Source organism: Quercus suber, unplaced genomic scaffold, assembly GCF_002906115.3.
Source record: "Quercus suber isolate HL8 unplaced genomic scaffold, Cork oak 2.0 scaffold_396, whole genome shotgun sequence".
NCBI classification, from domain to species: domain Eukaryota; kingdom Viridiplantae; phylum Streptophyta; class Magnoliopsida; order Fagales; family Fagaceae; genus Quercus; species Quercus suber.
In genome coordinates, this window is record NW_027069848.1 from 137014 (window position 1) to 149444 (window position 12431).

General features: G+C 35.4%; 1 protein-coding gene and 1 non-coding gene across 2 annotated transcripts; both read left to right on the top strand.

The window, feature by feature from the left end:
* Positions 1–3884: 3884 nt before the first annotated feature.
* Positions 3885–10243, top strand: LOC112032468 (phosphoribosylglycinamide formyltransferase, chloroplastic; the record flags this gene model as incomplete). The annotated part of the gene is made up of 5 exons (XM_065761105.1): positions 3885–4209; positions 7051–7162; positions 8404–8580; positions 8771–8897; positions 9748–10243. Coding segments are annotated over 5 exons (855 nt in total), but the record flags the coding sequence as incomplete, so codon positions are not given.
* Positions 10244–12171: 1928 nt separating this feature from the next.
* Positions 12172–12278, top strand: LOC112032469 (small nucleolar RNA snoR109). The gene has a single exon (XR_002885099.1). It is a non-coding gene; the product is annotated as a small nucleolar RNA snoR109 (small nucleolar RNA).
* The last annotated feature ends 153 nt before the right edge of the window (positions 12279–12431 follow it).

Below are 12431 nucleotides of genomic sequence, written 5' to 3' on the forward strand. Positions count from 1 at the left end.
ACTCACGCCTACAATACCTTTTTAGACCAGATCAAAAGAGAGCAAGGGTTGGGGTTTGGAGAGAATCGGGTGTAGAGAGAAAAGTTGATACTTTTGGGTTTGATCTAGGGAGGGAAGTGGGATTGAGAGACAGAGAAAGAGATTTTGGTAAGAAGAAGCCACCATCGGAGGTGTTGGTGAGTGGTGTTTGTGATGAGCCATTGTTAGGCTAACTTGGACTTGTTTCAGAGACCACCGACAGGTAGTTTTGCCTTTTATCTCTCATTTTTTTTTAATTAATTTTTTTTATAAACTCTGTTTGGTTGCTCAGAAAGGAAGGAATGTAAATAACAGTGTCACAATTTTGTTGATTGATTTATTGCTGCTGAATTTAATTCTATTTTCTTTTATTTTTTATGTTTTTGGTTTCTAGCTTAGGAATTGAAATCAAGTCTTATATCGCCTGCATTTTTGTCAATTGTTTAAAAATACTTAAATCCTCGTAATTTGTATTCAATGGGCTTATTATTAGGCATCCTAATGATGCTATTTGACCAAAACATGAATGTTCAATACACTGAAATGGTTTCACGGAAAATTTTTGGCAGCATATATTCCCATTTGAAGGTAATTATACAATATTTAATTTTAAGTCTTCTTGTAGACGTGTTGTTAAAAAGGCTTGCTTTTTATTGTGTTGAATGATCCATATTGAGTGTCACTCCTTAGATATAGAAGAAATTAAATGAGTAGCACGCTGCACAAGTGATCAAATTTCGTAATTATTCAAAATTTATTTTTTCAGATTTTCAAATGTCCTGGCATCCCCAGAAACTGCTATAGATGCATATCAATAGCCATGAAGTTTGTTATTTATAATTTTTATAATGAAATTGGTTCTTTAATCTTAGTCTTTTGGATTTAATTTGTAGTCACTTTGGTTACATTTTTTTTTTTTTAATAACTTGTAGTATTTCCACAACTCAACTGAAAATCATCACAGCTCAATACTGTGCTTTGGGTATGGCTGAATATGCTGTGATTAAATTTTTGTTTGATGGTGAGCTTGTGTGGTTATAGCTTTTATTTGGATTTGAAACCAATGAATGGTGGTTGGATGGGCGTTTTTAGATTTAGGTTGATTTCAAAATGGGTTTCTATTTATGTGCTTTATTGTGTAAAAACATGTCATGGTGCATGAGTTGTTAGTGAGTGAAATTTGTGTTTCATGAGTGTGCATATATTAGTGTAAAGGCAGGAGAATCCAATGAGAAACCAATCTTCACCAACACCTGGTTTTTTTTTTTTTTTTTTTGTTGAGAAAGACACAGGACTGAAACACGCACACAGGGGATCACCAACGTCTGTTAATCACATGAGAAACCAATCTTCACCAAACGCTACTCTAGGGTAATCACATGATTTCTCATCAACAGTATTGTCAAATAAGAGAAAACCTCATTTATTCATCCAAACATTCTTGACGTTAATATATCTATAAGAAATTATCTAATACACTAAGGGGTGTTTGGTATGTACACTTAAAAACATGTTTTTTGTTGTTTGAAAACGTGTAAAAATATGTATAGTGAAAAAATGTGTAAAAATATAAGATTGTTTAAAAATTAAAAACGTGTGGTTTTGAACATGTGAACCAAACATGCCATTAGTATAAATAAACCTTTTACAAAAACAAATGCACGCAAGTGCTGTGCACATAACACAAAAACTCAACATTAACCAATAAATTTCAAAATTACAAATAATCTCTTTAATTATTAAAAAAAATCAGTAATTTTTTAAAAGAAACTAGTCACTAATGGACAAAAATAATATCACATCACATGAGCCAGCGCTGAAGCTATTATTTTTTTTTTTTTTTTGGTTTCCCAACCGGTATCCGAACCCACTGGGCCGACTAATCCGGTTTCGGAGCGGGTCCCGGGGTTAAGGTTTTAAACTCCTCCTAACGGGCTTGCGGGGATCGAACCGTAGTTCTCCCTACCAAGTCTAGCCCTGGCACCACTAGACCAAGACACCGTTGGTGCTGAAGCTATTATCTATCATACCGTGCATGAGTAACAAGTCTAGTCTCTATGAAACAGTACAAGAATAACTAGTCAATACTCACATTTATTATCTATTAAAAATTATTACTTTTTAGCCATGTTAAGAAGAGAAAGAGAAAGTGAAAAGTGGAGTCAGACGCTCTCTTTCTCAGGTCCTCTGTTTTATTTTCGGAGAGTGTGGAGCTCTCACTCTCATCTCTACCTCATTGCCTCTCTTCCTATTTTCACAACTTATATCATCAAATCAACCAAGTACTAGTCTTTAGAGATTCATATATGAGAGGGATAAAACATTGTCATCCAAAAAAAGAGAGATTAGATGTAAATACCAAATTTGGGTGGTGCTGCGGTGGACTGGTGGCGGCGGCGTGGTGCTGATCTGGTCTGATACTCTGCTTCTGCTCTGGTCTGGTTTGGTTTGCTTCCGCTGCCGTCTGCCCAACCCCGCCCACTCCCAGGTCCTAGTATTTAGTAAGTTAGGTTTTCTTTTTTTCCTTTTATTATTTGTGTCTTGCTGCGTGTTGTGAGATTTGTGTGGGTGTTCTGCTGCTCTTGCCTCCTAGGCTATTTAGAATTGGCTTAGGATTTTTTTTTTTTGTGTCTTGCGTGTGTTTGTTTTGGGTGTCATGGGTTCGGTGTGCTGTGGTGGGTCATGGTGGGTTTGCTCTCTCTCCAAGTCATGGTGGTAATGGTAGGTTTGTTATGGGTTTTTTTCTCTTCTTTTTCTGGCGGTGGCGGTCTTGGTGGATTTTTTATTTTATTTTATTTTGGGGTGGCTTGTGATTGTGATAGTGGTTGTTGTGGCCGGTGGTGTTGGTCTATTTTGATGGGATTTTTGGTGGGTTGTTGATGAATGTGGTGGTTGTGTTTGGGGTGGTAGTTTTGTTTTGAGTTTTATTTTATTTTATTATTATTTTTTTTTTAATTTTTGTCCGGTAAGTTGTGGCTACTGCGGTGGTGGTAGTGGTGAAAGTGATTGGTTGCTCTGAACTCTTTTTGGAAGTTTTATTTTATTTTAATAAGTTCATATTATTTTAATGAGATGAAGCTAAAAAAAGAACTTTTGAAGTTGGGTGTATTGTAAAACGAGTTGTTATAATTGATAAAGTTGTTTTTTGAGTTGTTAAATGCTAAAATTTTTAAAAGCTTTGATGCGAATGCTCTAACATCCGCCTTTTTGACTTATTCTTCCTTAGTTAATGTGCTAATTGGAACTTGGAAGTTTGATATATGAATTGGGTACTCGGGTCCTCTCTTTTCATGTTGAATTTGATAGAATGGCATATGGTTGGACAAGAGCCTTGGAGCTGCTTTAGATTCATTTGATAGCCTTTTTTTGTTATTGTTGTATGGTATGTGGTCTTTAGACCATTTCTTATCTTTATTATTTGCAAAAGAGAATTGGCGTTGTTGTGTCCTATAGAAGCCTTAAATTGCTTCAGATATAGTTTTATTCAGAAATAGTTTTCATATTCCTAAACTAAATAATACTTGTTTTAGTTATGATGCACACTGGCTGACATAATTGTGAATGCTTTTGCTTGCTTTTGGGGTGTAGGGGTACTGAAGTTATGGGAAGGTTCATTGGATCACACTAAAGCTTTTTAATGGATCTGTTTTTCACTTTCTTTTGGGGTGTAGGGGCCTGAAGTTATTGTTATTGACATTGTAATTTTGCATGCAGTCCAGCATAGCAGTGGACACTTTGCAGGTCTTTGCTGCTCTAGTGAAGCTTCTTGGGTGTACCAAAATTAATTCACTTGTATAATCTTTTGTCACAACTGGTCCGGTAATTTTTTTTTTTTTACTTTTGTTTTTTGATACTGTCTCATCTNAACAACCCCATCAATTCCAAACACCAAAAAATCATTCTTTCAGGCACCAACTCCTCCTTCTTCAGCATATTTTTCACAATCCCGCAAATGGGTATCCTTTAAAATCCAACATTCGGCTCCACAAAGGGTGTGGTATAATAAGCAGAATGGTGTAGAAGAAGTAAAGGATGGTACTTCTCATGGGAACAATTTGGAAAATGGGGTCAGAAGGAAAAAGCTTGCAGTTTTCGTCTCAGGTGGAGGGTCGAACTTCAGGTCCATTCATGAAGCTTCTCTTGGAGGATCAGTTCATGGAGATATCGTTGTTTTGGTCACAAATAAACGAGGTTTTCTCTCTACCTTTATGTACCTTTTTTTATTTATTTAATTGTTGTGTCTGCAATTTACTTGGTAAATCATATTTTGTTTTAGAAGTTAATAGTAACTTGTTCATGATTAGTTGACCACTTATCTTTATCTCTGTGATTTATGCATTTAATTGAAATCCTAAAGTATCAGAATGAAATCTCATAGTATCATATATATTTTTATGCTATTCATGCATTATGCATATATCTAAGTTTAAAATGTCCTTAAGTTGGGATTCTTTAGTTTTCTCACTCTCTCTTGGACATGGTCTGTTTGTTAGTTTTGTTTTAGCCCCTTTTTGATTATGGTAGACATGGGGTAGGCTTTTGGTTAGCAGATGATTTCTTGTGCTACCTTGTTATAATTTTCAATGTGGTATCATTGTCAGATAGTATCAAATGTCACAAGTGCAACTGAGCCTTGCGGATTAGATTGTCCTACATACTTGTAAACCAAATGAGAAAGTTTTGAATCATTTAACATGGATCTATTGGCTACTCAAGGAGTGAATTCTGTTTTGTTTTTTTTTTTTGGGAAAGCAAGCAGCTATGTCATTATAATCTGAGACTTTCTACCCATGGTTGTTGTATAATTCCCTCAATAGTTATTTGGGCAAGTTCTTTTAAATATGCTTCCATCAACTTGATTGGCGCTGGTTATGGATTTTATACCATTAAAACTTATGCTTTTAGAGGGAAGATGTGCATTGCCTGGTAATTTGTGGTGCTTGTTATGTTTGATGAGAGCAGAAAGTAGTTTAGGCATTGGGGAACTATAATGCAATAGTTGCTTGTGGCTTTTTCAGAAAGTTTTCTGTCTTGTACATGATTTTGTTGGCTCCTCAAGGAGAAAATTCTGTTTGATTTTATTTTTCTTTTTGAAAGCAAGCATCTCTGACGCTGAAATCTGAGATTTGCTATGAATGGTTGATGTTTAATTGCCTCTATAATTACTTGGGCAAGTTCTTTTAGATGTACTTCCATCAAATTGATTGCCACTGGCTAGGGATTTTGGACCATTATAACTTATGCTTGTAAAGGGAAGATGTGCATTGCCTGCTAATTTATCGTGCTTATTATGTTTGATGAGAACAGAAAATAGCTTAGGCACTGGAAAACTATCATGCATAAACATTTGCTTGTGTCTTTTTCAGGCCAAAATTGGGAATTAAGCCCATTTTCCCAACTATATAGTTAGTAGGCATGGTTTCAAAAGTATATATTTTACTAACATCTCGAGTCTCAAAGACTCGATTTTGGCCTATAAATCGAGTCTCAAAGATTCGGTTTTCTTGGTTTCATCACGTATCATGTGGCGTTTTATCCATGTGGCGTCTACCTAGAAATCGAGTCTCTAAGACTCGATTTATTAACCAAAAAAATTTTAAGTCTCAAGTCTCTCATGTACAAGCCATTCCCAGAAATACCCAAAAAAAAAATTTAAGAAATCCCACAAACACAACAATCCCAGCACCATGAAACACATTTGCTATTTATTCAACAATGAAACAATTTTTCTAGGTTTTTCTATTTTGACTAAAAACTGAACTTGAAAGCCCAAATCAGATCAGAGAGAGAGAAAAGCAAGCATCTCTGACACTGAAATCTGAGATTTGCTATGAATGGTTGATGTTTAATTGCCTCTATAATTACTTGGGCAAGTTCTTTTAGATGTACTTCCATCAAATTGATTGCCACTGGCTAGGGATTTTGGACCATTATAACTTATGCTTGTAAAGGGAAGATGTGCATTGCCTGCTAATTTATCGTGCTTATTATGTTTGATGAGAACAGAAAATAGCTTAGGCACTGGAAAACTATCATGCATAAACATTTGCTTGTGTCTTTTTCAGGCCAAAATTGGGAATTAAGCCCATTCTCCCAACTATATAGTTAGTAGGCACGGTCTCAAAAGTATATATTTTACTAACATCTCGAGTCTCAAAGACTCGATTTTGGCCAATAAATCGAGTCTCAAAGATTCGGTTTTCTTGGTTTGATCACGTATCATGTGGCGTTTTATCCATGTGGCGTCTACCTAGAAATCGAGTCTCTAAGACTCGATTTATTAACCAAAAAAATTTTAAGTCTCAAGTCTCTCATGTACAAGCCATTCCCAGAAATACCCAAAAAAAAAATTTAAGAAATCCCACAAACACAACAATCCCAGCACCATGAAACACATTTGCTATTTATTCAACAATGAAACAATTTTTCTAGGTTTTTCTATTTTGACTAAAAACTGAACTTGAAAGCCCAAATCAGATCAGAGAGAGAGAGAGAGAATCCGAGGAGACCCAGATTAGATTGAAGAGAAAGACCCAGATCAGATAGGGGAGAGAGCTCACCTCACCTCGCCGGGTTGATGCCTGGGTTGTGTGGCTTGGGTCGCGTTGCCTGGGTTGCACGGCATGGGTCTGGCGCGATGGTGTGGTGGTGGCGTGGTCTGGCTGGATCAGGTGGCTGTGGGTTCTTTGGTTTCTGGTTTGACGAGAAGGTGGGGTGGGGTGGGGTGGGGTGAATGGTTTGTAGTGTAAGGAGGTTGAATATGCTGGGTTAAAGGGTGAGCTTATAAATCGAGTCTTAGAGACTCGATTTTCAGGTGGTCAACATGTGAAAAAAATGCCACATCAGACGTGATCAGACCATGGAAATTGAGTCTTTGAGACTCGATTTACAGGCCCTAAATTGAGTATTTTAAACTCGAGATGTTAGTAAAAAATATAGTTTGAAAACAGTGTCTACTAATTATATTGTTTGGCAAACGGTGTTAATTTCCAATTTTGGCTGTCTTTTTCATATTCTTTTCCTGAGTGGCAGGCAGTGGAGGTTCAGTGTATGCAAGAGACAATGGCATCCCAGTTGTTTTGTTCCCCAAAACAAAAGATGAACATGATGGATTAGCTCCAAATGACCTTGTAGCTGAGCTTAGGTTAGGCTTTTCTTCCCCCAAAAAAAAAAGGCACATTTAGCTGCAATTCTCTCTTTTTATTATTATTATTTTTTTTCTTGGAATTTTTGAATGTTGAACCATTTTTTAGTAGATCCACTAATAAGAATGTTTTTCAATTTTGCTTAACAAGGAGTTTCTGATGCATATATCCAACTTGGTTTAATTGTTGTCATAACACCTCTGGCATTATTTGGAAATCACAAAATATTAGTATTAGTGGAAAAACTATTCAATAGAGGAAAATACCATCTCAATCAATTTTCATTGTGTGAAGGAAGTGTATTGGACCAATCACTAATGGTGTTATCCCTTGTTGCCAATCATTGAAAATTGAGATGCACCCTAAGTATGTTGAGCTCTCAATTCTTAGTTGTTCATCTGGGCATCATTTTCTGTGTTGTTGCCACGTACCTTGATCTTCTCTATCTAAATTGCGTACTCCAGGCGCAGTTGTTTGTGCATGCTTACATACTACTGGTTTTCTCATTTTCTGCCAGTTATATTTTTTGTTTGTTACAGTTGACTTTTCCATTAGATGTCTAAGTTACTTTTTTTTTATTATCTTTGGTTTGTTTGATGTCTGTTGTCTCAAGCTCATTAATAACTCACACTAACAGTCTAAATGAAATTATGCTTTCTTGGGGCATGCAGATCTCATGTAGACTCATCCCAGAAGATTTGTAAATTCTGCCTGGTATTAGAATAATGTAATTACTCCAAAGTACTTAATCTGATCCACTCACATTATATGCAGATTCTAGTTGATATTTAGTGTTGCCCAAATAATTTAGAATGCATCTGTTTGATTCTTGATTGGTGTTTTGGAAGTACAAAAATAATGAAAAGAAAAAAGTATAAGAAATCTTGTCATGTAAAAACAATCTGTACAAGTTGGCTGTGAATTACCTTCTTCTTCAGTACCTGCATCTAGATGATGCTTGCTTTTGTTAAGTCATTTGTTTGCATTTCAGAGGCCACGGAAATATATCAATGGAGCAGTAATTTAGAGTTTTAGTGTTCTTAACCTGGGAAGAACTTTTGAATGATATGCAATATCTTTGAAAAGCTCTTTCTGCAGTTACTTTATTAATCCATAATTTTTTGAAAGGTGACACTATCTTTTCCAACAAAAAAAAAAAAAAAAAAGGAAACAAAAGAAAACATTGATGATTTCAAATAGTACAAATATTTATTAACATTTCATATTTTATCCCAATCAGGAAATTTGAGGTTGACTTTGTACTTCTAGCGGGATATCTAAAGCTTATACCGGTAGAGTTGATCCGAGCTTATCCAAGATCCATACTAAACATCCATCCATCACTCCTTCCAGCTTTTGGAGGCAAAGGCTATTATGGTATGAAGGTCCATAAGGCAGTCATTGCTTCTGGAGCAAGGTATCTTGCAGCATTTGATGTCTATGTATTGGAACCAATATTGTTTCCTAATTAACCACAGTATATTCAGCCCATTTTAAGCCCAAATTTCTTTTCTCTTTTTTATTTTTATTTTTTATTTTTTATTTTTTAAACCGTAGTATGTGAAGAGAATCCTAATTTTATGTTTTGTTACTTTGTGCTTGATTAGATACTCAGGTCCTACCATTCATTTTGTGGATGAGCACTATGACACAGGGCGAATCCTTGCTCAAAGTGTTGTCCCTGTGCTTGCTAAGGACACTGCAGAGGAGCTGGCAGCAAGAGTTCTTCAGGAGGTAATGATATTTTATATCACTCTTTTCCCTCTTCACTGGTTTTTTCTTTTTGGGGGACGGGGGTCTGTTTCATTCTTTTGAATGGTTGAACCACTAGATAGGTATTCTTTGCAATAAAGTTGAGAAGGGAACTGTGGGAGTCGTGTTAACAACTTATTATTATTATTTTTATTAAATTCAAATCAAGTACACAGGAGGTATACCTGAAAAGGGAGCTAAAGAAAAGAAAACAAGGTCCAAGAAAAACAAAAATAATTATCTAGTACATAGGGAATCCATAAACTCGAGGAATCACTTGATCAAGAAAGACAAGGAATAAGTCGTCCATTTATGGAATAAGTCGTCCATTTATATAGGGTCTTTAGTACAAAAACTTCAGCTTCACCATGCTGAGTTATTGGCCTTCAAAAAATCTTGCATTTCGTTCTTGCCAAATGCACCACATAAGACACAAAGGAGCCACTAACCCTCCTCCCATATTTCTCCGACCAGCTCAAAAATAACTCTTACATTTAATCATATGTTCCCCACTACATTTACACATGGATCACCATGCCATACATTTAGTGATATGTTAACAACGTTAATGTAGGGCAACAGGACCACAAAGGTCCAGTAGGAATATACTTACTGAATAACCTCTAAATTTGTCTATTTTGGTACCATATGATACAATAACCTCTAAACCCACAGAACCTTAACTGCTAGGCCTCTATCTTTGAAAGGTGGAGAAGTACAGCCGTTGAATGATTAAACTATAGAATTCTTGTTCTAGCAGTTACTTATCGAAAATGAAAGAGGAAAACAAAAATCCTTGTGACATCCTTTTGCTGAAAATATTTTCTTTTAGGAGCATTGGCTTTATGTTGAGGTGACAACAGCACTGTGTGAAGAGCGGATAATTTGGAGGGAAGATGGTGTTCCTCTCATCCAGAGCAAGGAAAACCCCAGTGAGTACAGGTAGCAGAACCAACATCAGCAATTTCTGTTTTTGGTATGGCTCAGGTCTCCAAAATATCACTTTTGAGTTTTGCCCAAGTCTTCTACCCACCCAAAACTAGGCAGCACTCCTACCCAGCTAATTATGGGGGGGAAATGAAGGAAAAAGAAAAGAGAGAACAAGAGTGTAGAAGCCATTTTTAACTAGCATAGTTTCTGTTCCATTGTGTAAGGCTGAATCGCCTTGCACTCGATTTTTGTCATGCAGTTAGGCTATTTTTGTATGAGTGTAACAGGCGGCTTTTATTACAGGCATCTGAGTTTAAATTCGAAACTTAATCATTAAAGATTTCCTGTTTCTCCTCTTTGAAGATGATTATGAAATTATTAGGGTGTTCACAATCTCATGTCCTTGGACTCCTTGCATAAATTTGCCCAAAAAATTGTCATGAACAGAATGGTTTCCCCCGTAAATTTGGTTTTAAATTGGATGTATAATGGAAGCCAAGAGCCTCATGGCTTAGAGAACCTGGGAAAAAAAAGAAAAGAAAAAGAAAGAAAGATAGAGAACCTGTGAAAAAAAGAAAAGGAAAGATATATTTGTATTATTGTCATTCATATCCCAACTCTCCATTTAATTGGTTCCAGAGGCAATTTTTTATTTATTTTAATTTTTTTTAATAGTAAAAATCATACCTATGATAGTGTCTTACACAAAAATCTGTATTTGTTTTTAGCAATTAGCTCTAACTTCTTGAGTTGGTTTGTGTGGGTTGATGGGTTGGGTTGAATTGGATTTATATTTTAGTTGGTGTTGGGTTGGGGTCTTGTTGGCAGTTTTTTCAACTCATCTAACCCAACCCAATTCATTATATATAAGTTTAATTTATCAGCCTTACTCAAATTATTAGTTGGATTTGTTTTGGAATTTTATAAATTTAGGAATTTACAATATATTGGAATTGTAATACGTTGGTTTTTATTTTTATTTTATTTTTTTATTTAAGCAATCAAATAATTAATAAAAGTCCAATTTTTTAATAAGACATGATACATGAAAGCAAAACCCACCAACCTAACTCAACTCACGTGGGATTTTAAAGATGTGATGAGTTGGGATAAGTTGAAAATATATTAACTTAACGAGTTTGGGTTGGATTGAAAAAAAAAATTGTCAACTTGACCAATGCACAATTGCCGATGAATTTGAGAAAAAAGATGATGATGATGATTATTATTATTATTATTGAGGAATGGAGAATTATAATCATTTGTTAATGGTTAATTGATCCTATTACATGATGATCCATCGCACTTGCCAATGAATTTTGGGCTAATTGAGACATGAATTTTGGGCTAATTGAGACATCCAACCTAAATGCAGGATGTAAGTTGGGGTTCAATGGCCTAGGAAGAGTAATATATTATGAACACAAGATCTTATTTAGAATGTGCCAATTAAGCTACAAAACTCTTGACTACAATTTATTTTCATAATTATTGGAGTGGTAAATGTTGTAATTAGTGTACAATTAAAATGATTCAAGTGTCAAAAACCTTGGAATTTAGTAGCATTGACCAACCAATCTTCCTTACGAGAATAACCAATATTTAAATCCCCTCCCTTGTTGTAAGGGTTAAAGATAAAAAGTTGGTGCCACTAATGAGCAAGGAAGAGGATACCGTACTGTACTGGCTGGTATGTATTGTATCGGTAAGTGTACCAGTATCAAAACATCAATGTTTTGTACCGGTTTAAATACTGGTTGTACCAGCCGAAACGTTGATGAAAAAGTTTACTAGTACGGCCAGTATTTAAATGTTGATGAAAAAGTTTAAATACTGGCCAAAACATCAACGTTTCGTACCGGTTTAAACAAAGAGATATAACAAAAGTTGATGAAAAAGTTTTAATTGAATAAACTTGAAAGTTAGAACTTAGAAGACTGAAATGAATAAAAACAAAGTGAAAGGACTAAAATGAATTTTAGTGAAACAAAGATGGTAAATTTTGCATTTTAACCTTAAAAAAATGTCATCTTAATAGTACCATAGTAGATGAAGATGAACGGCTGAGATCATTCGTGCCCATTTATAAAACCAGTAACTAGGGGTTCTATGTGTCGACATCAATGCATCATTTCTCCTCTCTCGGTAATAACAGCCGCTCTCTTATTTTTCATCAGCTCTTTTGTTCTAACTTATCTAACTCTGGACTCCATTCAATCTTTTATTTTTTTTCATGTGTGATATTTGATTTATTGGATGTGGCTACATGTACCAAGAGAAGGGTGAGAAACTTCGATCAATACCCTTGTTCTTGAATTTGCCAAAGTGGCTGTAGCTAAATCAAACTTCTTATAGAAGTTAACTGGCCGGTTGTTGTGAAATCTCTTTGATTTCTCTCTATCAACTAATCTGCTTACCGAACTTCTCACATTCTTTTTATTCTTAAAACCCCAACCCCCCACCCCCCCCACAAAAAGGTTCAAAGAGAAGGGAGAGAAGAATTAATGACATAGGAATTTTGAGAGACCCTTCTCAAAGTTCAACCATTAGAGAGTCACCTTAAAAACAAGAAAAAAATGTAGGTAG